We start from the raw sequence: 25,099 nt of genomic DNA on the forward strand, positions 1-25,099 counted from the left end.
GAGCAGTTTACACGTAAGCCCACAGAACTATATCTTTGGCCCCAAAATGACAAGTTTTATTTTATTTTTGGTTTTGGAGTCAGACCTGGTTGTGCTCAGGTGTGAGGAATAGATAACTACTGGTGGGCTTGGGATTGAATCCCAGACTGAAGGAAAGATGTCACACATAAGGCAACTGCCTACCCACTGTACTATCACTTCAACTCCAAAATGGCAAATTTTAGGGACTAGATAGTCTTGAAAGTTAAGGGGCTTGCCTTGTATGCAGCCTTCCCTGTTTTAGTCCCATACCATATAACTCCTCCAAACACACAGTGTGTGCAGTGTACTTATCATGTGTCCCCCCTTTTTTTTGGGGGGGGTGGGAGGTCACACCCAGCAGTGCTCAGAGGTTACTCTGAATCACTCCTGGCAGGCTCAGGGAACCATTTGGGATGCCGGGATTCTAACCACCGACCTTCTGCGTGCAAGGCAAACATCTTTCCTCTATGCTATCTCTCCGGCCCCATGTCCCTTTTTTAATTTGTTTTTGTTGTTGTTTGTTTTGGATCACACCTGCTATAGTTCTTGTTACTCCTGGTTCTGCACTGAGAAGTCGCTCCTGGCAGGCTCACGGGGGCCATGTTGGATGCTGGGATTCAAACTGGGGTCCATCCTGTGTTGGCCATGTACAAGGCATACGCTGTTCGTGCTGTGCTGTTTCTCTGGCCCAATGTGTCCCTTTTTTTTTTTTTTTTTTTTTTTTTGGTTTTTGGGCCACACCCAGCGGTGCTCAGGGGTTACTCCTGGCTGTCTGCTCAGAAATAGCTCCTGGCAGGCACAGGGGACCATATGGGACACCGGGATTCGAACCAACCACCTTTGGTCCTGGATCGGCTGCTTGCAAGGCAAACACCGCTGTGCTATCTCTCCGGGCCCCCAATGTGTCCCTTTTTTAGTCTGTCTCTGACTCTATATTATAAAGACAATATGGAAAAAAAAATGAAAATAGTGGGAAGGTTGCACTGGTGAAGGGTGGGGTATTTTTGACTGAAACCCAACTACAATCATGTATGTAATCATGGTGCTTAAATAAAAAAAGAACGAAAGAAATGGGGTTGGAACTCTAAGACAGCGGTATGGCATTTGCCTTGCGTGCAGCCAACCCTGGACAGACCCCTGTTCGATTCTCAGCATTTCATATGGTTCTCCGAGCTTGCCAGGTGCAATTTCTGAACACAGAACCAGGAGTAGCCCCTGAGCACCACTGGGTGTGACCCAAAACACCCAAACACACACACACAAAAATAAAGACTATGTTTGTAACATAAGGGAAGATTCATGCCTTTAATATGTACTTAGAGGCTGGGAACACGAATGACATAATTCTTCAATGGTTTTTAGAACATGGAGTAGCCAAACTGCCATAGGTCATTAAATTCTATTTTTACTGGTTTTTTATTTTATACTCAGCTTTCTTGTATTGCTGACATTTGTTTTGTGTCAAGTCTGAAAGAACTCCTGCATTTATAGGTGGCTTTAATGGAGTTTTGGGTTTTCTTTTTCCCCTTTCACCCAGCATCAGCCATCATTCAGGTTGAAGACCAGAATACAGGTGCAATTGAGAACATTATAGTTGAAGTCAAAAAAGAGCCAGACGCAGAGCCCGCAGAGGGCGAGGAGGAGGCTCAGCCTGCTGCAACAGATGCACCAAACGGAGACCTCACACCTGAGATGATCCTCAGCATGATGGACCGGTGATGGCAGGGCCTCATTTCCTGGACTGCTCTGGGCTGTGTTTAAACGGCCCTCATTTTAATTTTTCTCCCTCTTTCTTTGGCTTTGGGAAAAGCATCGTTTTTCACCATTTTACCAAACATACTGAGAACTAAAACTTCAAGGATGATGTTAGAAAAATGTGATTTAACTAGAACTTGCTGTTTGATGTTAGCAAATCATGGAATGTTTCAAGTCCCTGAGGGTTTACTGTGAAATGCTGAGGACAGTGTTGACGCCTAACTGGTTTTCTTAGATGGAAACAGAGACATCAAACTTTCTCTCTTACTATGGTAAACCACTCCAGAATGGCCACCAGGTTTCCCAGAGTTCTTTGGTCTTCCCAGGAGAATTTTTAATTGTAAATGTAGACTCGGGAAGGACTTAGAATTTTAAACAGGTTTTTGCTTTTGCTTTTCCCTGACTCCAATTGCTTGGAGTCAGCTGCACACCAGTAGTACGGCACGCTACGATCAGTTTCTCTCCTGAAGACTTTGCCTCTTTCTTGGCAAAGTTTCTGGTATGGTCAAGCTTGTAAATAACTTTTTTTACATTTTAATCTTTTTCCATTAATTAAGAGGTTGAAAAGAAGTGCAGTGTAAGAAAACCCAGCATTTTAATTACTTGCAAATTAAGTGACCACAGACTCTTGTAGTATATAAATGTTGATAAGGAAGGAATTAGATCCCAATCATGTAGCAGAACAGCACCCAGACTGCTGCCCGCTGGGCATGGACACCCACTTGGAAGATCGAGATTTCAGCCCATGGAGCCCACATTGGAACCTTGTACAATTAATTTTGAGTTATGATTTCCCATCAACATTTTCTTTGCTCTGTTTGTAGCTAAATTTTGTGTTTATAAATAAATCCCCTGTTAAAGCAGAAGGGTGATTATGAGTGGGTCACAGCAGCCCTAAAATGCTGGGCCAGAAAATTGTGCTAGGTCAGTAATTTAAACTTTGGATCTTCCCAGAAAAAAAAGAAAAAAAAGATGATGTGAAGCAAAACCAACAAAAAAGTGATTCTTGCACATGAACTGTCACGTTAAACAAATGTGTTTTTTAGAGAACCTCAGTCTTAAAACTGATTTCACCTTTTTCTTCTGTGTATTGCTTTTTAAGAACCATCAGTTAGCTATCAGACTCTAGGTTGATGCATTTTGTACTTAGCTGTACTGTGTGATATTTTTTCATTATTTTAGGATGCCAACATGAGATCTATAATAAACTGTGTAATGGGGTTGAGAGCTGGGGAGGAGGATCTACTGCTGTACAGCTAATAAATCATAAAGGATTAACCAGTGCTCTAAATTAGCAGTTTGGTGTGATTTGTGCCTGATGAGGAGCCGGTGGTGCTTAACGCACAGCCTCAGGCAGTGCAGACATCGCTGGTATCTCCTTTTGAGCGTTGGAAAATGATCTGGCAGGTGACTGGATAGTTCACGTGCCCTGCCAAGTTTCCTCTGCCTAGAGTGTGAGTAGAGATGTGGTTGTCCTGGCAGTCCTCATGACCTCTTCTTAGATGTAGGGAAGAGGAGATGGGCCATAGAGCTTCAAATAGAATAAATGTAAAATAAGCTCTGTTTGGGGCAGGGAGATAGTACAGTAAGTAGTATGCTTGCTTTGCAGGTGGCAGATCTGGTTTGAGCCCCAGAACTCTATAGGATCCCCTGACTACCACCAGGAGTGATACTTGAGCACAGAACCAGGAGTTCAGTCTTAAGTACTGCCATGTGTGGCCCAAAACAAAAAACCTGTTCTGTCCTCAGGATCCAGCTTTCAGGGAGCTGGGATTAAGTACTTTTAGCTCTGCTGAGTGTCAGAGAATAGACCTGAGATAAAAGGCCTGTTATCATGTTCTGAAATTTTCGTGTGCCTTGCAGTGGGGATACTCTGAAACAGTGCCTTGGAAGTGCAACAAGAAGCAGCCATCTGAGAAGTGTGTGCCTTAAGGGAAATATCTGACTGCTGCTCACCATTTCTGGGCCCCTTGCTTTGGAAATCCACGTAGCCAACTAGTCACAACATTCGGAGTGTTTTTTTGTTTTGTTTTTATTTAGAACTACACCCAATAGTGTTTTAGGACTCCCTACAGATTCACTGCCCAGGGATCCTGCTCCGCAGTACTCGGGACCATGTGGTACTGAGGGTCAGCCCGAGCTCTTTTCTGTTGCAAGTACCTTACTCTCTGTATTATCTCTCTAGTTCCCACATTTTATCTTTTTTTGGGGGGCGCTACACCCGGCGGCGGTGGCGGCACTCAATGGTTACTTCTGGCTCTGCGCTCAGAAATCACTCCTGGCAGGCTCAGGGGACCATATGGGACGCCAGGATTCGAACCACCATTCGTCCTGGATCATGGATCAGCCGCGTGCAAAGCAAATGCCCTACAGCTGTGCTATCTCTCCAGCCTCATTTTATCTTCATTTAAGTCAGTTAATTCCAGCTTAACAGTTTTTAGCATGAAGTACCAAAAGCGATAGCACAGTGGTAAGGTGTTTGCCTTGTACACAGCCAACACAGGATGGACCCCAGTTTGAATCCCGGCCTCCCATGTGGTTCCCCAAGCCTGCCAGAAGCGACTTAAGAGCACAGAGCCAGGAATAATCCCTGAGTGACATCGGGTATGATCCAAAAACCAAATGACAATTAGGGGCCTGAGCGGTGGCGCAAAGCGGTAAGCCTTGTAAACACAAAGCCTTGTTCATGGTAGCCTAGGACGGACTGCGGTTTGATCCCCCAGCGTCCCATATGGTCCCCCCGAGCCAGGAGCAATTTCTGGGCTCATAGCCAGGAGTAGCCCCTGAGCGTCACCGGGTGTGGCTAAAAAAAAATGAGTATAGTAGTTTTTGGCTGATGTGTTGTTGGGTGCATTGAATCTCTCAGGAAAAGTTATATTAGGGCCTTGGAACTCAACCAGGTAGTTTCCTCCATGGACTATGGAGTCCTGAGGCTGGTGCTATATATTGTCTTGTCCTTTTTAGGAGCTGCCAAACACACCCAAGTTTCTGAGAATGGACTCAACAGGCATAAAGTTCATGAAATTTAAGTTCAATAGAAAATCTGTCATTGTGGGGCCGGGCGGTGGCGCTCGAGGTAAGGTGCCTGCCTTACCTGCGCTAGCCTAGGAGACGGACCGCGGTTCGATCCCCCGGCGTCCCATATGGTCCCCCAAGCCAGGAGCGACTTCTGAGCGCATAGCCAGGAGTAACCCCTGAGCGTCACCGGGTGTGGCCCAAAAACCAAAAAAAAAAAAAAAAAAAAAAAGAAAATCTGTCATTGCGAGTAAGGTGTTTGGTGTGTATACTGCAGACCAGGTTCAATTCCCTTAGTACAGACAGGAGTGATCTCTGAGCACAGATCAGGTACTGCCCAAAAAGGGAATAAAGAAATCTGCCATACAGGAAGAACCTTTATTCTAAACATTTTTCTTTTTTTTTTTTTTTTTGTTTTTTGTTTTTTTTTTTTTGTTTTTTGTTTTTTGGGCCACAACCGGTAACGCTCAGGGGTTACTCCTGGCTATGTGCTCAGAAGTTGCTCCTGGCTTGGGGGACCATATGGGACACCGGGGGATCGAACCGTGGTCCGTCCAAGGCTAGCGCAGGCAAGGCAGGCACCTTACCTTTAGCGCCACCGCCCGGCCCTCTAAACATTTTTCATCCAAATAATTTGGAAGTTTAAAGGTAGTTTCAGGGGGCCAGAGAGCATGCAGAAGGACGGTGGTTCAAATCCCAGCATCCCATATGGTCCCCTGAGCGCTGCCGGGTGTGACCCAAAAACAAAATGGAACAAAGCATTAAGGGTAGATTCAGGCTTGTTCCTCAAGCTCATGTTCTTCTTGAATACATGTCTTGCTTGTTAATATATTTCTTTGCTTGCTTTTTTCATTCTGGAGAAGCCCATGTTCTCTCTTGAACACATATTCCTCTCTCTCACTCCCCTTACATCTTTCTAAGTATATTCCATTCAATAAAAGCCTTGCTTCACAAAAAGAAAAAAAGGGAGGGTTCATTTTTTTTATGGGAAAGGGGCAAGAAAAATGGCATTCTACGATTGGAAAGCTAGTACAGTGTGTAGGTGCTTGCCTTGCTGACCTGGTTTTAATCCTTGGCACCTATATGGTCCCCAAACCTTGTAAGGGGTGATCCATAAGTGCAATGCGAGGAAACCCTGAGTAGGAGTAGTTAGGAGTAGACCCAAAAACAAGAAAATAAGTGACTTTCTGATGAAGTTAACCTTGAAAACGCCTGACCAATTCAGAAATGAGCACAGCTGAGGGTGCCCCCCCCCCAATAAATTGGAGAGTCCCTTGTTCATAGCCCACATGCCTTCCTGTGTGCAGACTCCAGCAGAAAACATCTGTTTCCTGATTAACCTGCAGCATCTTTCTGTTAAACCAATGGGGCCTGGAGGGAAGAATACTAGGTTCCCAATCCACTTCTGGGCTAACTTCACCCAGCTACCCCAGCCTGCTCCGTAAGCATCTGAGACCGTCTGTATTCTGCACTCGGCCAAGATCTTAATACAGCAGAGAACTTTATGGCCTTACTGGGAGGTACATTCTGGCTGTCCTCATTCTTTATTCCCTGGAGCAGACTGCTTAGCTCTCGTTATGAGCTGTTAGTATTTCCTGAGTGCCCACGGGGTGTCGTGCAGACCGGAGAAACTGGCTTGAACTAGCTGAGGGCCTCCCCCACTCCAATCACCAGTACTCAAAGGTGCTGGGTCCCTGGTGTTCACATGGCCTCCATAGCAATTACATTAATCTGTCACTGCATTCTGGAGTTTTGAATCACTTAGTATTCCTATCCTGATCTCCACATAAAACTCATTTCCTCTATCCCTTATACTCAACCAATTAAAAGTTCTAATGTCTTAAATGTGGTCACTGGTCTCAGTCCCTCTGCCAGGAGAGCAGCTCAAGCCTTCTGGCAGTCAGATTTTTGTATTTCTCCTTCCTGTCACTCTTGGTCGCAGTGAGGTGGATTTTTTATCGTCTCTGCTTGAGCCTTAGGGTTGCCATGGCAGACTTGACAAATGGGATTGTTCACCGAGTGCCAGGCCCCGTTGCAAGCACTTAATATTTAACCCTGTTGTGACATTTGAAGGTAAGGTTATTGTTCCCGTTTACAACATGCTCTGAAAGTCCAGAAAGGTTCAATAACTCATTCAGTGCCAAGCAGCTGGAGATACGACACTTAATACTTCAAAACCTTACTTTTTTGAGGCTTGGGTCAGGGAGAGCTTAATTGGGGCCTTATCTGGCTGTGTTCATGGTTCACTCCTGGCTCTGTTCAGGGATCACTCTTGACAGGGCTAAGGGGCCATATGCAGTACTGGAGATCAAGACTGGGTCAGCCACATGGAAGCTGGGTAGGTGCCTTAGTCCCTGTACTAGCTCTCTCACTCTCAGAACTTACCTTCTTGGCCACCTAATCCTGACCTCTGAGCACTTAAGGTCTCACCTTAAAACAATTTGTGCGGGGCCGGGAAGGTGGCGCTAGAGGTAAGGTGTCTGCCTTGCAAGCGCTAGCATAGGACGGACCGCGGTTCGATCCCCGGCATCCCATATGGTCCCCCCAAGCCAGAGGATTTCTGAGCGCATAGCCAGGAGTAACCCCTGAGCATCAAACGGGTGTGGCCCAAAAACCAAAAAAAAAACAAAAAAACAATTTGTGCATTCTGTGTAGTCTCTTGCCTTGAATTCTCCGGTAAGACTCCAGCTCCCTTTCACCTAACTCCTGGGCTCTCACCTTGAGCTTGTTGCTACTATTGAACTTGTTTTCCATGTGGTTCCAGTCTTCAGTAGATCTCCACAAGGCCAAGCTTTTTTTTTCTCTTCCCCATAGTTCCTGCTTCCACAAACCCCAGCTGTGTGGAGAATGTGGACATGCAAGACCCATACCTGGCCTCGTGAATCAAATCACCATGACTGCAAGCACTAGGAGTTTTAGTGGAAGGCTGCCCTGTAGATAAACACCCAGATCTTCAGATCCTAAATGGGCCACAAGTTTTGAAAACTGAAAACCCTGTGTTTCAAAAGGCCTTGGGCATCTTGATTTTTCCCTTTTCAAAAATTCTGAATCACTGAAATCAGGAACAGATTAGCTTCTTTAAATTGAGAACAATTAGATCCTTCCAACCTCCCAGTGGGGATTTTGGAGGGAACAAACCCGGTTGGACCCAGGCATTTCCCGAGTGGCTAGCGCCCCCTGGTGTTCGTAGCTGGGGCTTTGTGGCTGTGTGGAAGTAGGAAGTCAGTAACGCCCCCCACCCCCACCCCACCCACCCGCACACTCACTGGGGTCACAACACCCAATGATGAACCCAATTCACATCACTCCTTCCCCCATGTCTGCTCTGACACACTTTTTCCGATGGGACAGAGCTGCTGGGCAACTCAGGTCCCCTCCTTTCTCCTTGTTACCGGACCTGCCACATCTCCAGTCCCCTCGGAGGCAGAGAAGAGGTGGGCGGGAGGGGAGGGGAGGCCCGACCTGGCAGGAAGCCACGTACCTTCCGCTGCAAGAGGAGCAGGTGGCAGCCGATCGGCCTGGGCCCAGCTTCCTGTGCAGAGCCGCCTGCCTGCCACTGCTCAGCCTTGGAGCTCCTGGGGCCTCTGCAGTTGGCGGGCCAGGCCCGATGGCCCAGACACCCCAGGCTCTCTATGGCATATCCTGCGAGTTGCAAGGTAAGCACTAGGCAGTGGCGGAGCCTCAAGGACCCCAACTAAAGTTTCTGCCTGCTGGGTCCTCTCTGTTCCTTCCTCATTAAGGTAAGGGATGCCTAGGCCTGAGCATGGCACAGTGTCAGCCTCTGGGAGGACCTGAGTCACCAAGCTGCCTTTCCACAGGCGAGATCACCAGGTTCCTGTGGCCCAAGGAGGCTGAACTGCTGCTGCCAACCTGGTTGCCAAAGCGCCAGGGTGCCAAGGCGGGCCATGTCCTGGTACGCGGTGGGTGGAGGCTGGGAGGTCCGGGGATGCAGGTAGCAGAGCCCATTGGCCTGTACAAGGGGTCAGCTCCGTGTCCCTTCAGGCACTGCTGCGCTGGAGAGCCTACCTGCTCCACACCGGCCTTCCCCTGAGGGTGAGTCCAGCTCCTCCAGAGAAGTAGGCCCTTGCATGTAGGGGCCAGGCCCTGTGGGCGCTTCTCTTCCAGCAGGCTAGAATTTTGCAGGGTGGGCTCGGGCCGAGCTGACCTGAGCTCTCCACAGGTGGACTGCACATTCAGCTACCTGGAGGTGCAGGCTATGGCCCTGCAGGAAATACCCCCTCAGGTGAGCCCCTAATGCCCCTGCCAGCCCTCAGCCTATGTCCCATCTGTTCCCCTATTGGTGGACCAGCCCAACAATTCCCCAGGTCACCTTTGAGCTGGACTCCCTTCCTGACCTGGTCCTGCAGTTTCCTGCCTTGGCTGCCCTGGAACAACTGGCCCAGCACATTGCAGTGGCCATCAAGAGGATCTTCCCTCGCTCCACCCTTGGGTGAGGCCCAGCAGTGGCCAGGATGCTAGGGAAGCAGGCTGCCACCTATCCCAGAAACTGCAAATCTATGCCCTCTTCCCTCACCTCCTCCCCAGGAAGCTGTTCCGGGATCCCACCCCCCCAGCCATGTTGGCCCGCCTAGAGAGAAGCACTCATCTCTCAGAGGCCACAGCACCCAGCAGACCCTGTGGTAAGAATTAAGGAGGTTCTCAGGGCTTCTATAGCCCCTCCCCTCACTGCAGCCCTCCACCCCTGGCATTAGAGCAGAGGGGCTCCCACACTGAGAACTAGGTTCCTCCGAACTTTAGTGTGATATTCCTCCATCTCTGACCTTTTTGTGGTTCCAAAGCCACACCCGGCTGTACTCAGGTGCTACTCCCAGCTCAGGCCTAGAGGTGGAACCTGGGCTTGCCACATGCAATGGCTGAGCTCTGCTCTTGGAGCTTCTCTTGATCTTTGTCTCTCTCCTCTCTCCATCCTCTCACACCGGCTCAGGCGGCTTCGTGGAGACATATGAGGCTCTGTGTGACTACAATGGCTTTCCTTTCCTTAAGGAGATTCAGTGGGTAAGGGCAGGACCCTCCACTGAGGTTGAGAAACACCTGGGGTGCCTCTTGGGGCCACCCTAAGCAGCTGGAGACACTTTCTCCTGTCCAGGATGTGGACACTGTGTACCACCGCCAGGGCTGCCGACACTTCAGCCTGGGAGACTTCAGCCACCTGGGCAGTCGGTGTGTGATCTCTCGCCTGGGAAGGGGGGACAGCGCCTCAGGCCTGGGAGATTGATTAGTGGGGGTTCCTAAGCTTTGCACTTATCTTCTCCCATGCAGGGACCTGGCCTTGAGTGTGGCAGCCCTGACCTACAATCTATGGTTTCGGGGCCTCTCCTGTGTAGACATGAAGTTGGTGAGAGCTGGGGTTTGGTGGCGCTGAGGCTGAGGGGTCAGGGTACAGCCTGCTGAGTTCCTGCTGTTCACAGAGCCTCGAGGTCTTGGAACAGATTCTGCACATGATGAGCCAGTCTTGGCACCTGGAGGAGCTGGTGCTGGAGGCCTGTGGGCTTCGGGGGTAGGAGCTGGGCAGGGCAGGGCTGGGAGGAGCCTTGAGTCTGCGGGGAGGTAGAGCAAAGTCATCCCTCGGGTTTGATTCCTAGAGACTTTGTTCGGAGACTGGCCCAGACATTGGCAGGACACCCAAACTCTGGGCTGCGGGAGCTCAGCCTGGCTGGGAACCTACTGGACGATAAAGGTTGGTGCGCTGGGAACCCTCACCCCCAGCAGGGTAAGCATTGAGGATGGAGTAGGAAATCACTCCCATGTCTTCTTGCCCCAGGCATCATTGCGCTCAGTCAGCACCTAAAGCACCGTCCTGGGGCCTTGAGGAGACTCAACTTGGCCCAGACCGGGCTGGGTCCCCGAGGTGAGGAGGTGAGGGAAGGGCTGGGCCAAGCACCCTGGGTTGGCTCAAATGCTGAGACACTGTATCCCCAGGAATGAAGGCTCTGGGCCGCGCGCTGGCTTCCAACTCTGCCTTCGACTCTGCCCTGACCTACCTGGACCTTTCTGGGAACCCCGGGGCACTAGGGGCCTCAGAGGACAATGGAGTGAGTGGCTGCCCAAGGGACAATGATTGGGGTACCACAGATAATGGGATGTCAGGCTGATTCCTTCCCTTACGCTCCTCTAGGGCCTCTACAGTTTCCTGAGCCGCCCAAATGTTCTGTCGGTCCTGAATCTCGCAGGCACCGAGGCAGCCCTGGACATGGTGAGGGGCGTTCTGGGCGGGGGAGAGAAAGACCCCGGGGTGTGGTGGGGGGCTGGGAACCACCAGGCAGCTGGGCCGGTGGACCCCACTGCCTCCTTTGCAGCTCTTCTCTGCATTGGCCCGTGGCTGCTGCTCCAGCCTCACGCACCTCGACGCCTCCAAGAACGTCTTTTCCCGAACGTAAGGGGGCCGGGAACGCGATAGGGGTGAGAGGAGAGCTCCCTGTGGCAGCTGCGGCGTCCCAGGCCCACAGTCCTGCTCCCTTTAGGAAGTCTGGAGCCACTTCGGCCCTGCAGCGCTTCCTGGGCCGCACGGAGATGCTGCGCCATTTGGGCCTGGCGTCCTGCAAGCTGCCGCCTGATGCGCTCAGGTCAGCACCCTCACCGCCCCATCGCACGCACCCTCAGTCCCCTCCCAAACCACTTTGGAGACATGGCCCCCCCTTTTTTTTTGGTTTTTGGGTCACACCCGGCAGCGCTCAGGGGTCACTCCTGGCTCCACGCTCAGAAATCACTCCTGGCAGGCTCGGGGGACCATATGGGATGCCGGGATTCGAACCACCGTCCTCCTGCATGCAAAGCAAACGCCTTACCTCCATGCTCTCTCCGGCCCTATCCCCCCCCCCCCCATTTTCCTTGCTCCTGCCACTGCTGTGACATCTCCCTCCAGAGCCCTTTTGGAAGGCCTAGCGCTCAACACCTACCTGACTGACCTGCACTTGGATCTCAGCGCCTGCGAGGTGAGCGCAGGCTGCCCTCCACTCGGCTAGCTCTGGCTGGGATTCTCCTTGCCCCTCTGGCCTACTGGCCTGAGCATCGCCTCTCCACCCGCAGCTGCGCTCCGCAGGCGCTCAGGTGATCCAAGACCTGGTCTGCGATGCCGGCGCACTGAGCTCCCTAGACCTGGCTGACAATGGTGAGAGGCCGCCCATATGCCAACCACGCGGTGTTGGGTGTTGTGCGCATAGTGCCACCCCACCCCCGGTTTCCGTGCCCCAAGCAGAGCCTTGAGAGTGGCCTGTGCCACCCCCCTCCCCAGGCTTCGGCTCAGACATGGTGACTCTGGTGTTAGCCATCGGGAGGAGTCGGTCCTTGCGACATGTGGCGCTTGGAAGGAACTTCAACGTCCGGTGCAAGTAAGCCCCATCCTACTCCTAGGTTTCCCCGACAGCAACCTACGATCCGGGTCGTCCCCCCAACCTTGCCCTTCCTACAGGGAGACCCTGGATGACGTGCTGCATCGGATTGTGCAGCTCATGCAGGATGACGACTGTGTGAGTTCTCATGCTCCACCTCGGGGCTTAATGTACTCAAGACCCCGCTGACTGCTGGCTCAGAAAGATCCACTTTCCCTGGCTGACACCAAGGATGGTTTTCTCTTAATGCCAGCCTCTGCAGTCTCTGTCGGTGGCCGAGTCACGGCTGAAGTTGGGTGCCAGCGTCTTGCTCCAGGCCCTGGGCACCAATCCCAATTTGCAGGCACTGGATATCAGCGGCAACGCTATGGGGGACGCGGGAGCCAAGATGTTGGCCAAGGCGCTCCGGATCAACACCAGGCTCCGGTGGGCAGGGCCAGGGGACGTCTTGGGGTGGGGCACACAGTAAGGGCTTGCAGGGCGCCTCAAATAGACCTGGACAAAGGGGTGGGCGACCTTGCGGAGCTTCGCCTTCCGTTGAAATCTGGCCTGGCTTAGGTCTGTGGTCTGGGACCGGAACCAAACATCTGCTCTGGGCCTGCTGGATGTGGCCCAGGCGCTGGAGCAGAACCGCAGCCTAAAGGCCATGCCGCTGCCGCTGAGTGATGTGGCCCAGGCACAGCGCAGCCGCCCAGAATTGACAGCACGTGCAGTTCATCAGGTCAGCGGCCTCTCCCTGAAGACACGTCCGGGCCATGTCCCTCTGCTGCCAGACTCCTCTGGCCAATATCCTTCGTCCCCAGATCCAAGCCTGTCTCTTGAGGAACAGTCGCGCTGATCACACCGCTTCTGATGACTCTTCCCCAAGCACAAAGCCACTGACTCTACACTCAGGCCCCTCTGAGCAGGTCAGTGTCTCCTCCACCAGGCTGAAGAACAGAGGAAGGTCAGGCTGGAGGAGAGCTGTAGCCCTTGGGATTGATTCCTCATGAGTCGAAGGATCTGACTTTCTGGGAATCTGAGTGCTTGAATCCTGTAATTAGACGAGTCCCCCTACTTGGTTAAGAGAGGAATCAACCCATAAGAAATAATTCCTTAGGGTTTAGAGCGATAGCACAGCGGTAGGGTGTTTGCTTTGCATGCAGCCAACTCAGGACGGACCCTGTTCGCAGCATCCCATATGATCCCCCGAGCCTACCAGGAGCGATTTCTGAGCACAGAGCCAGAAGTAACCCCTGAGTGCCACCAGGTGTAATCTAAAAACAAACAAAAAAGAGGGACTGGAACGGTAGTGCAAACATGATAGGACATTTGCCTTGCAAGTGCTAACCTAGGACGGACTACTCCCAAGCCAGGAGTGATTTCTGAGTGCATAGCCAGGAGTAACCCCTGAGCATCACCAGTGTGGGCCCCCCCACCCAAAAAAAGAAAAAAACCTCCCCATACAGCACTCTAGGATGCCTTTATTTTACTTTCTGGTGAAACAAGAAAGTTTTATTGAACCTTATTTTAAAAAGCTGTGGGGGAAAGACTGAGAGAAGCACATGTTTGAGAGAGAACACAGGCTTCTTGAAAATGGAAATAAGCAAGAGAAATGAGTGTTCAAGGGGAGTCAGAGTGATAGTACAGTGGATAGGGCTTTGCATGCAGCCAACCCATGTTGGATTCCTGGCATCCCATATGGTCCCCCGAGCCTGCCAGGAGTGATTTTGTTTTTGTTTTTGGTATTTGGGCCATACCCAGCAGCACTAAGGGATGATTCCTGGCTCGTGATCAAATAGCTCTCCTGTCAGGCTTGGGAGACCATATAGGATGCTGGGGATTGAACCCAGGTCAGGCAGGTGCAAGGCAAATGGCCTATCTACTGTGCTATTGCTCTGGCCCTGCCAGGAGCGATTTTTGAGCACAGAGCCAGGAGTAACCCGAGAGCCGCTGGGTGTGGCCCAACTCCCCTCTCCCCCAAAGAAAAAAAGGGAAGTATTTTAAATTCTCCTTTAAAGTTGCTTTCCATTGTAGCCCCATCCATTATTTTCATTTACAGGGCTCCTCTTCCCTGTCCACTCACCTCTGCTTGGCCAACCCCAGAAACTTTTTTTGTTCTGACTTTCATAACATGCTTTCATGTGCTGTACTTACCTTCCTATGTCTATATCCCACCTCATTCCCAAGCACCAGCACTCATGCAGCCCAATCTAAACCTCCTGCAATACCTTCCTACTCTCCACAATTTCATGTGCTCTCATCCAACTCTAATCTCTACCCTGGAGTCCATCCTCATGGGTGCCTGTTGGGGTCAGGGGTCTCCTAGCCACATTGGACCTCCCTCATATCTCCTTATTTCTGCCTCTGGAGCAAGTCTCAAACACATCACTCTGGGTCACAGTGATCCTCCATTTGAGGCTCCTAGATCCCTTTTCTCTTCACTCAGCTTAATTCTTTAGCTGGGTGGTTTAGAGACTAAGTTCATAAAATACAAACATAGCAAAGAGCTCTCCCTTATTCTGGAGAGAGAAAGGTTCCCTGGCCTGGCAATGTCAGCTTCTTGGCAGTCCTTACCTTGACAGAGACTGGGGCAAAGTAGTCCAGGCCTGGGGCAGGGCAGGACCAGGCCTGGACTGATTCCTGATTCCCTCAGGAAGTGAATGAACTATGCCAGTCAGTGCAGGAGCATGTGGAGCTGCTGGGCTGCCAGGCCGGGCCACAGGGTAGAGCTGCCCTGCACCAGGCTGAGGATGCCATCCAGAATGCCAACTTCTCTCTCAGTGTGAGTTTCCTCTCCCACCACGCCATCTCTTTCCCTCTCAGCCAGGTGTCTACTTGACATTCCTCTTCCTCCTTGGCCTCCAGATCCTCCTTAAATATATGTATATTTTGGTAAGGTTACATGTGGCAGTGCCCAAGGTTTATTCCAGCCTCTGCACTCAGGGATTGCTCCTAACAGACTCAGGGTACCATATGGGATTCCAGTGTTTGAACCTGGGTTAGCCTCATACAAGGCAAACGCCCTACTCACTATACTATCTCTCTGGCCCAGATTCTCCCCATTCTATACGAGGCTGGGAGCTCCCCAAGCCACCAGTGGCAGCTTCTACAGAAGCTGGAGGGTCTTCTGGGACAGGTGGGCAAGGTCTGCCACCATGACATTCAGGTGAGACTGCCTTTGGCCCACCTCCATAGGTAGGCTTGACCCGCACGTTATGATGTGTCTTAATAGAATTCTGTGGGGTCAGGGCCTCAAACCAAGTAGTGTGGACCTTAACACCCCATCACTGCTTTTCTCCCAATGTCCAGGACTTCACCCAGGTCACACTGGACACAACCAAGAGCCTTTGCCCACCGATGCCACAGGGACCCAGGTGGAGGGAGCAGCTAGAGGAGGCCCTAGTGGGCTCCCGGGGTCTTCCAGAACTGCTCCCAGAGCAGCTGCTGCAAGATGAATTCACCAGGCTCAGGTAGGCTGAGCAGGCTGGACTGAGCAAGGCTAGCCTGAGACAGTACTATATGGTCTAAGTTGCTTCTTCTGATATAGGGACAGAGACGTGCGGCTGTCCGTCACAAGCTCCTTGGCCGAGAACATTGTGGCACAGGCTCTGGAGGGTCTGAGTGCAGCTCGGGATCAGCTGGTGAGAGAGATGTACACCACACACCAGGACCAGACCATTGCCTGGCAGGGGCTTTCACAGTGTCTGGGATCATGTACTCCAGGGGTATTTCTGGGTTCCTGTAGTACTGGGGAGATTGCAACTGAGCTGCTTTTATCTGTCGTTGTGGCTGCAGGTGGAGAGTATGGCTGAACAGGCAACAGTCGTGGTTCCCCCTGATCTGCCCAAACTGATGGGGTGCGAATATAGCCCCCTCCTCGGACCTGGGGAGCCAGAGGGTCTTTTCTTCCCCAAAGAGACGTGTGAGGATGATGAAAAGGTTCCCAAGGTAGGTGCTTGCAGAACTCTTGGGCGTCAACCCAGGATCTCCTACACCTTGTTCTGAGGGGGTGAAGGAGCGATGCCCTGACCCAGGAGGCTGTTTGACTCTTGCCTGCCAGGATGACTATTGTCCAGAGAAATGGCATGAGTCCAAGCACTGTGCTGGTCCGCTCTCTTCTCACTGTAAGTCAGGACCTGGAAGACTCCTCTTCCCTTCCCCAAGTAAGTCCCCTTTGGGCTGAAGCCCTGTTGAGGACCTGGACACTTGGGCACATTCATTCATTCCATTCAGCTCTGGCCGAGGAACTCCTGACCTTGGCCGGACCTGCTGGCACTGGAACCTGCAGGGCTGGCCGCCTCCCCCACGCCCGCCCCCAGGACGCGCGTGCTTGGCGGCAGTCGGGGCCGCGCTCGCCCGCTTGCTCGCTCCTCGGGGCCGCGCTCAGCACCACGGACAGCGGCGGGGGGCGGGCGGCGTTGCTGGGCCCCTCCCCGAGCCCTGGGCGGGTCCCCCCGCGCCGTGCCCGCCGCCTCCCCGGCTCGGCTGCCTGGTGGTGCTCACCCCTTAGGTGCTGCTGCTGAGCCGGCGGAGCCTGAGCCCAAGCTGGCGGCTCCCGGGGAAGATGCGGAGCCGCAGGCGGGGCCGTCGGCGCGCGGCTCGCCCAGTCCCGCCGCCCCCGGGCTCCCGGCCGGGCCTCTGCCTCGCATGGACCTGCCGCCCGCCGGGCAGCCCCTGCGCCATCCCACCCGGGCCCGGCCACGGCCGCGCCGCCAGCACCACCACCGCCCGCCGCCGGGGGGCCCCCAGGTGAGCGCCCCCCACCCACCCTCCAGGGCTGGTGGAACTAGGGGTCGCGGGTGGCTCCGAGGCGGCTCAGGCCCGTGGTGGACAGGGATCCGGGTTGCGGGGTTGCAAGGCCACCTAGTCGCTGGGCTGTAACTGCATCTGACTTCTTCCTGGCCGGCCTCCACCCCGACCGTGCCCACTGGGGGTCGTGAGGTCAGGCTTCTACGGCCCGGCCCGGGATCTGGAAGGGCCCGCTGCCTGGTTGGATGCGCTAGAGGGGCTTCCGGCACATCCTTTCCCTGGCGTTATTGAGCCTCGCTGGGTCCCTCCGGGGCTGCGGGTAGAATCCCAGCTCTGCACGGGTTGGGTGGTTGGGTGGTGTCTGTGCCGGGAGATGGGTGGGCACTGGGTGTGAGGGAGGAGGGAGCCCGCATGAGGTCCCCCAGAGGGTCTGACGCAGCAGCTGGCGCCCGCCGCTAAGCCGGCAGCAGGCCTGGAGGGGTGGGGGTGGGGGGGTACTGCAGGAAAATGTTCCGAGCAGGGCGGGTGGCTAGTGGGGACGGGAGACCCTGGGCAGCGGGTTCTAAGTGCTGGTGACTGGAAAATGCTCAATGGGACAAGTGCAAGTAGGACTGGGTGTGTTTGTCTAGGAAGGAGGGGTGCAGGGGTTGTCAGAAATCACCTGGACAGTAGGGTGGGAGAGCTTGTCAGCTGCCCGGAGAGTACCCCCCTCAGGCCCAGCTTCCGGACAAAGGAGATGGACCAAGTCAGGTTGGACTTAGGCCTGATCCCCAACCCCTCGGTGTCCTCCAGGTGCCCCCAGCCCTGCCGCAGGAAGGGAATGGGCTCAGTGCCCGTGTGGACGAGGGCGTGGAAGAATTCTTCTCCAAAAGGTTGATCCAGCAGGCTCACCTGTGAGTGAAGGGCAGCTGAGGCCGGTGGGAGCGGGTGCTCCGTGGGTGCTCCCACTCACTGCTGGCTGTCCCCACAGCTGGACGCCTGAGGAAGAGCCAGCTACTGAGGGAGGCACCAGCCCTGTCCCACGTACACTGAGGAAGAGGCTGGGCACCCTCTTTGCCTTCAAGAAGCCTCGTTCAACTCGGGGACCACGACCTGAATTGGAAACTAGTCCAGGGGCAGTTCCTCGAGTCCGGAAAACCACACTCGGAGATCTGCTGCGCCCACCAGCCCGACCTGGCCGGGGTGAGGAGCCTGCAGGGGCTGAGGGCGGCACCAGCAGTCCTGACCCCGCTCGCAGGAGCAGACCCCGATACACGCGGGAGAGCAAGGCCTACTCCATGATACTGCTGCCGGCTGAGGAGGAAGAGGCCGTGCTGGGGGCCAGACCCGACAAGGTGAGGCCTGATGACAGGCACCAGGGCTGTTGGGACCAAGGCGTGGGCCCATTCTCCACTTTGGCATTTGTTCCCAGCGGCGGCCCCTGGAACGGGGAGAGACAGAGGTTGCCCCATCCTTTGAACAGCGGGTACAAGTGATGCTACAGCGGATCGGCGTGAGCCGAAGCAGCGGAAGTGCTGAAGGCAAGAGAAAGCAAGTAAGTCTGAAGGGACAGTGTGAAGTGAGGGGGCAGGTGACATGTGGCAGTCTGTGGTGACATATGTGACCAGAGACAGACTCATGACACAGAAAGTCTAGCTGTCACTTTCACCCCCTCTTTCTTTAAGTAGGGCCCAGCTTCACTTCTTCCCTGCAGGTCTGGTCTCTCCTTGGACTTGGGGAACTCTTTCTCTGTAGCTTTGGGAAATCTGTCCCCTATTAACAAGGACAGTGTTCTCCAGGAGTCACACACTGTCACACACACACTCTTGACCCTTGGGTCTCCTGGTGACCACTGTCATCTTAGGACCTGTCTGGACTCCTCTACTACTCCTCAGCCTCTCACCACCTTGGTGGCTTTGCTAGGCTCCTCTTTGTCCACCCCTGCTCATCTTCTCCAAGGTCCCCTGCTAATGTCACCCTGACTAGTCTCTAATAAGAGCCACAGCCTTGTGTCCCATCCTCTTAGAAACTGTTCGAGGGGCCCGGAGAGATAGCACAGTGGTGTTTGCTTTGCAAGCAGTTGATCCAGGACCAAAGGTGGTTGGTTAGAATCCCGGTGTCCCATATGGTCCCCGGTGCCTGCCAGGAGCTATTTCTGAGCAGACAGCCAGGAGTAACCCCTGAGCACCGCCAGGTGTGGCCCAAAAAAAAAAAAAAAAAAAAAGAAACTGTTTGAAAAGGGCAAAGGGCCTGGAGAGATAGCACAGTGGCATTTGCCTTGCAAGCAGCCGATCCAGGACCAAAGGTGGTTGGTTCGAATCCCAGTGTCCCATATGGTTCCCTATGGCTGCCAGAAACTATTTCTTTTTTTTTTTTTTTTTTTTTTTTTTTTTTTTTTGGTTTTTGGGCCACACCCGGTAACGCTCAGGGGTTACTCCTGGCTATGTGCTCAGAAGTTGCTCCTGGCTTGGGGGACCATATGGGACACCGGGGGATCGAACCGCGGTCCGTCCAAGGCAGCGCTGGCAAGGCAGGCACCTTACCTTTGGCGCCACCGCCCGGCCCCCAGAAACTATTTCTGAGCAGACAGCCAGGAGTAACTCCTGAGCAACGCCGGGTGTGGCCCAAAAACCAAAAAAAAAAAAAAAAAAAAAACCTGTTCGAAAATATTAGAAACACATGCCATGTAAGACAGCCTGAACTGTGAACACAAAATATGGAAAGCGAATTTCATAACGACCTTCTGCAGTATCCCTGCAATCATATGGGCACTAGTGTGTAACTAGCCTCCATCCTGCACTCTAAGATTGTTAGGATTGGGTTGGTCATATTTACGACCACCATATTGAGAACTTTATAGCATAGAACAAGTACAAAAATAAGGCGGCCAAAGCAATAGCGCAGCAGTAGGGTGTTTGCCTCGCACGCAGTGAACCCAGGATGGACCTGGGTTCAATCCCCGGCATCCAATCCAGGAGCGATTTCTGAGCGTATAACCAGAGTAATGCCTGAGGGTCTCCGGGTGTGGCCCAAAAACCAAAAATTAAAATATAAAATAAAAAAAAAATAAGGCTACAGAGATGCAGGAGCCCTAGGTTTGGTTCCTGGTACTGCATGATTCCCTGGGCACTGCTGGTAGCGATGCCTGGGCCCAAACCTAAAAAGCCAATAAAGAACAAAAACATGACTGGGATGAGGGGTGGGTAGGGCTGGAGCTTGACTGCTCTGTTCCCTGCAGAGCAAAGACGGAGAGATCAAGAAGGCTGGCTCAGATGGTGAGTAGGGTCTGGGATAGAGCTCTTCTATCTGGGAATTGGGGGTGTCCTAATAGAGCTCCCCAGATACTATTATCCTGAGGGAGGTGGAGGATGGACAGGTTTTCCTCCCCTCACTCTACAGGCCTGGTGCTGAGCCCTTAGTCTTGCCTTTCAGGTGATATCATGGACAGTTCCACTGAGACCCCTCCTATGTCCATTAAGTCCCGCACCCACTCTGTGTCTGCCGGTGAGTACTGGGGGCATGCGGAGACCAGCAGGAAGTGACCAGAACCCTGATCTGGCCTAGGGCTGACACCCTTCTCCCTGCAGACCCTTCATGCAGGCCTGGGCCAGGTGGCCAGGGGCCTGAGTCTACCACCTGGAAGACACTGGGGCAACAGCTGAATGCAGAACTCAGGGGTCGTGGTTGGGGCCAACAGGATGGTCCTGGCCCCCCCTCCCCTTGCCCTAGTCCCCGGAGAACCAGTCCTTCTCCAGACAGCCTGGGCCTTCCAGAGGATCCTTGCTTGGGTCCCAGAAATGAAGGTAGGCAGACAACTCAGCTATAGTTTGGGGACTAGAGGAGTTCTTGCTGGGAATTTAGTTCACTGGAGACCTGAAGGTGGGAGGCACTGGGGCTGGGGGTGGAGGGGGCAACTGCTGGAACCATATTCTGATATCACGGCCTTCCTCAGATGGCCATCTGAGGCCACGGCCTCTCTCGGCAGGGCGGCGAGCGGTGTCTGTGCATGAGGATCAGCTCCAGGCCCCTGTTGGTGAGGGACTTCTCTTCCATGAAGATGCAGGAGGACAGGCTCCTGGACTCCCTTCATGGCTCTGGCCCTTAAAAGGACCATCAGTGGTCTGAGGGGGACCAGAAAGCCAGGAGCAAGTCCTTCCTCCTAGTATTGGCCTGACCTCCTGAAGAATGACGAGGGGGGTGCAGGGAGAGGCAACGTGTATGTGTGTGTATGTAGGGGGTGCATGTGTGCACACTCTAGACATGGAAGAAGAGTCAGGGACAAGCAAGCCCTTAGCAACCTATCCCGGTCTTTTCTGTGTCCCTCAGAACGGCCCCTGCGGCTGCAGCGCTCCCCTGTTCTCAAGCGCAGGCCGAAGCTTGAGGCACCCCCATCTCCAAGCCTAGGTAAGGAGGTGAAGCCAACTGGAAAAGATGGGGGCGGGGACCTCTCAGTCCAATCCTGATCCTTTCTCTTGCTCCCAATTCTTTTGCAGGATCTGGCCTTGGAGCTGAGCCTCCGCCCCCACAGTCCACAGACCCTTCCAGCCCTGAACGGAGCCCACCCTCCCTAGCCACAGACCAAAGAGGCGGCGGTCCCAACCCCTGAGCCTTTCCTTTCCTGCCGCATGAGATTATTTTATTAAAAAAACTCAAAGGAAGTAGCATGGAGTGCTTTCTGTCCACCCTGGGCCCAGACAAGCAGACACAATCCCTCAATCCCCATAATCCCTCCCTCACACCTTGGTTTGCTCAGTTTCCGCTTGTGGCTCCATCAGAAAGAACAAGGCCCAGGCCAGGAACTTGGAAGGAAGCCTGGGAAGACAACCATGGCTGTGAGTTAGAGATCAGGTGGGGCTGGGGACTGAGAGTGGGGCAGCCCCGGGCACTCACCTGGTGGCTTGGACCTGGGTACAAAGGGTGGAACAGGGAGGCTCATATGTATATTGGAAAGCAGAACCATCACGATGCTGCTTTGGAGGGTCCTGAAAGGAGTTTGACATCTGCAGTAGAAGCCAGCCTGAATGCTGACTCCCCCAAGACCAGACTAGCCTCCTTACAGCCCCAACCCAGTGCCTCCTCCATCAGATGGGCAACTGAGCTCACCCACACAGGGTTGGGCTCCGAGGTTCTCCTGGTTCTTGAAATTGCAGAGGGTGAAGAGGTCTTGGGAGGCAATCCTACTTCTTTGAATTGCAGATTAGTTTTTATGGCCCTGGTTCCACGGGCCAGCTGTGGACGAATGTGGCGAAGGGGTGAAGGACTTGAGGTGCCGCTCAAGAGTGGAGTGTTGGCTACATGGCTTGAGTGTGGGGAGCTGGGGGGCAGGGTATCCGGGGTTGAACACGGGGTTGGCAGGGGCTGGGAGCTGCTCTTCTCTGGCTCTGGATCGGCTGGGGTCAGGGCAGGAAGAAGGCTGACACTGGCATCGATTTCCTCTGACAGCATGTGGCTGAATAAGGGAGGGGATTCTGGAAGGAGAGACGTCCTGTGAGCACAACCCATTCAGCTTAAGTGACCTTATGGGCTGTGGCCACCCTTGCCTCCTGAGTTGAGCAGCTTAGGAAACTGATGTGCACAGTGAGTGCCAGTTCTAGGCTGACATCAGCTCACCTGAAGAGTTAGAGGCAAGCCCTGCATAGTCAGATCTGAGGTGGGTAGTTTAGGGCCTAGAAGTTGTGGGGGAGTTGATTAGCACTTGGGTCCTGAAGCTCCAGGTATTCATCCTATTCCCAAGTGTTGTTCTGTAGGCCTGGGAGCCCCATTAGCAATTTTCAGCCAAATGGTCCAGTGCTATTGCTTATGCCCTGAAGTACTGGGTATTATCTGGATCACTCTGGCAATTCTTTTTTTTTTTTTTTTAAGTCTGTCCTGTTTTATTGGGGATCGACGCCATTCTAGGGACCCTCTAGGGGTACATCTATTGATGCTCAGAGTAGAGCAGGGAATCATGGGGTATCAGGGATTGAACCAGGGTTGGCTAAATGCAAGGTATGTACCTGAGCCTCTGTACTATCTTTCAACCAACTAATTTTAAGGGGTTATATAGCTAGATTAACTGGGTGAGGTGGAAAGGGATGGTGAGGGCTAGGGTAGAGCACAAGGTCTCAGGTAGTGTATGCATGCAGTGCCTGGCATTTGTTGAGATCCTCACCCAACTCTTGGTGTTTCCAGTTGTCCTTACTGTGTGCCCCCTGTTCCAGTGCTTGGAGGATCTGCTGGTCACTCTCGGAGATGTGCAGCCACACACTGGGGACAGTGTACACAGCTTCACCCTGTGACATGAATCTCAGTGTGGCCCTTGCCCAGTTCCTCACTCTGACACTTCCCAAGAAGTAAGGTGCCTGCCTTGCCTGCGCTAGCCTAGGACGGACCGCGGTTCGATCCCCCCGGCGTCCCATATGGTCCCCCAAGCCAGGAGCAACTTCTGAGCGCATAGCCAGGAGTAACCCCTGAGTGTCACCAGGTGTGGCCCAAAAACCAAAAAAAAAAAAAAAAAAAAAAAAAGGCATCCTACACTGACCCTGGTCCTGAGACGCAAGGCAGACCAGCGGGTGCGGCAGGGTGTGGTGCCAAAGCTGGAAGGCATCAGACAACTCTCAGCTAGGCATACTAGGGATTCTCCTTGCTCCTGGTCCTCCTCCACTTCCTCCAGAAGCTGGGTCAGTGTAAAATCTGGGGGACAAGAAGGAAAGGAAGGGGTCTTCCTTGGAGACTCTGGAGAGATCACTGCCCAGGAAGTTAAGGCCTTCAGTCATTTCCTTCTCAAGTACCTGAACTGGGGGAGGTGAACTCCGAAAGGTGGTCCCTACAGAAAGAGAAGCGCCAGGCCTAAGCAACAAGCTGAGGTTAGTGACCCCTAAATCATCTGTCCCAAGGGATATGCCACCCCCTCAAGAAGACCCCACTTAGTGAAGCCCAACCCCAGACTCACTCTAAGCACTCAGATAGCTTTTTCTGCACTTCTGCATCCTGGTTACTGAGGAAAGGAGGTGAACAGATGTCAGCTCTCCCCAGGGAGAGTTGGTGGGCAGAGGGCAAGGGGGCACATCCCTTACCAGCTGAGTACCCACTCCCGGCATTGATAGGTGGGCAGCACGTTGAAACGGTTCACCTGTAGCTGGAATTCGGCAGACTATGGAGACAGCAGAGACAGGTCTCCAGCTGCATTGAAGAGTCAGACCAGAAGCAAGCCTGCCTGCATTCCCTTGGCTACAGCGAGGGACCCCACTCAGAGAGCTGACCCCAACACCACCATTGAGCTGACCTCCACTCACCATGCAGACCCCCACTTACCATACCAGCTCCACCCAACGAGGGGATCCCCGCGCCCCACTCACCTGCGCCCCCACCTCCGCACCAGGTCCTACCCCCGCCCCGCACCTTGCCGCTCTCCAAGAGGTGGACACGGACTTCACAGTCCTGCAGCAGCAGCAAGCGGCCTTCGGCGCCGCGGAACCCGAACTCCTTCTCCTCCCTGAAGCGAGTGCGCGACCATCACGACCTGGTGCACCGATCTCCCCCATCCCGGCCCTTCTTCTCCCCGGGGCCCCAGGCACCTCTCTCACCAGTCCGAGGCCTCCAGCGCCTCCCGCGTCACCAGGCAGCGGACGCTGTGCGTGCCGTCGGACACCAGCAGCGAGGCTCCGACGTCCGATGCCACCGGGGCACTGGACGGGCCGGGGGCGTCGGTCTCGGCCTCCTGCAGGACCTGACAGCGGCGACCCGCGTGACTTCCCCTGCCCCGGGTCCCCCCGTCCGTCCCGGGCGGGTCCGGGCCCCGCCGGGGGGCTCACCTCGAGCAGCTGCCCCGCCTGCGGACTCGAGAGCGCCTCTGACCCCAGGATGAGCCTTCGGATCCAAGGCTTCAGCACCAGGCTCTTGGCGTGGGCCATGTCTGCAGCGGCAGCCCGGGGCCGCTCCGGAGAGCCGGGTTTCCCGCGGCGCGCGGTCCCGCCTCTGGGCGGAAGCGGAAACGCCTTAAGAGGTGGGGCGGGAACTGGCGAGAAGCCACGCCCCGCGCGTGCTCGCGCGTGCGCACTGGCGCGCCCAGCTGGGGACGTCGGCGCCTCAGTCAAGCTGCTGGGGCCGGTTCGGATGGAGAGAGAAGAGGGGAATCTGCGGCCAGGATTAGCCCTCGCGAGTTAGCACCATGCCACGGAACCACTGTAGGGTTCAGCAGCTGTCTCCTCTTATGACTCAGTTTCCCTCCCTCCCCCAGCAAAACGCGCGCTTTGTCAGGGCGGTCGACA

General features: G+C 54.0%; 3 protein-coding genes across 3 annotated transcripts in view; 2 read left to right on the forward strand and 1 right to left on the reverse strand.

The window, feature by feature from the left end:
- Positions 1-3,067, forward strand: part of CTCF (CCCTC-binding factor) — a 75,688-nt gene extending 72,621 nt beyond the window's left edge. The window contains exon 12 of the mRNA XM_049786368.1: positions 1,559-3,067. Within this exon, the coding sequence (XP_049642325.1) occupies positions 1,559-1,740 (182 nt within the window). The 3' untranslated portion in view covers positions 1,741-3,067. The remainder of the gene's footprint in view (positions 1-1,558) is intronic.
- A 5,331-nt stretch (positions 3,068-8,398) lies between these two features.
- CARMIL2 (capping protein regulator and myosin 1 linker 2) lies at positions 8,399-21,508 on the forward strand. The gene is given in 39 exon segments (XM_049786329.1): positions 8,399-8,447; positions 8,610-8,704; positions 8,794-8,844; positions 8,972-9,034; positions 9,117-9,241; positions 9,337-9,431; positions 9,737-9,807; positions 9,899-9,972; positions 10,072-10,147; positions 10,221-10,309; positions 10,395-10,489; positions 10,574-10,660; positions 10,732-10,844; positions 10,928-11,085; positions 11,087-11,185; positions 11,274-11,375; positions 11,675-11,744; positions 11,839-11,920; positions 12,044-12,140; positions 12,221-12,278; positions 12,394-12,566; positions 12,699-12,861; positions 12,944-13,048; positions 14,776-14,904; positions 15,175-15,288; positions 15,432-15,592; positions 15,676-15,763; positions 15,918-16,070; positions 16,183-16,246; positions 16,633-16,871; positions 17,664-17,764; positions 17,842-18,205; positions 18,283-18,405; positions 20,089-20,125; positions 20,283-20,354; positions 20,438-20,653; positions 20,803-20,883; positions 21,177-21,254; positions 21,344-21,508. Coding segments are annotated over 39 exon segments (4,323 nt in total). The 3' UTR covers positions 21,457-21,508.
- On the reverse strand, positions 21,460-24,792 carry ACD (ACD shelterin complex subunit and telomerase recruitment factor). Its single transcript, XM_049786414.1, has 11 exons — positions 24,644-24,792; positions 24,416-24,558; positions 24,231-24,324; positions 23,906-23,982; positions 23,782-23,826; positions 23,621-23,655; positions 23,371-23,522; positions 23,002-23,122; positions 21,954-22,318; positions 21,741-21,832; positions 21,460-21,662 (listed from the first exon to the last, which is right to left on the reverse strand). The coding sequence occupies exons 1-11, from the start codon at positions 24,740-24,742 to the stop codon at positions 21,584-21,586; spliced, it is 1,302 nt and encodes a 433-aa protein (XP_049642371.1). The 5' UTR covers positions 24,743-24,792; the 3' UTR covers positions 21,460-21,583.
- Between the last annotated feature and the right edge of the window lie 307 nt (positions 24,793-25,099).

Source organism: Suncus etruscus, chromosome 14, assembly GCF_024139225.1.
Source record: "Suncus etruscus isolate mSunEtr1 chromosome 14, mSunEtr1.pri.cur, whole genome shotgun sequence".
Classification (NCBI taxonomy): domain Eukaryota; kingdom Metazoa; phylum Chordata; class Mammalia; order Eulipotyphla; family Soricidae; genus Suncus; species Suncus etruscus.

Bases quoted from the DNA above. Each gene is read 5' to 3' on its own strand.
- ACD (XM_049786414.1), bottom strand. From the start codon at position 24,742: ATGGCCCACGCCAAGAGCCTGGTGCTGAAGCCTTGGATCCGAAGGCTC. The intron at 23,656-23,781 runs GTGAGTCTGGGG...CTCTTTCTGTAG, and splicing joins AAGCTATCTGAGTGCTTAGA to GGACCACCTTTCGGAGTTCA. The intron at 23,523-23,620 runs GTACTTGAGAAG...CTTGTCCCCCAG, and splicing joins GTTCACCTCCCCCAGTTCAG to ATTTTACACTGACCCAGCTT.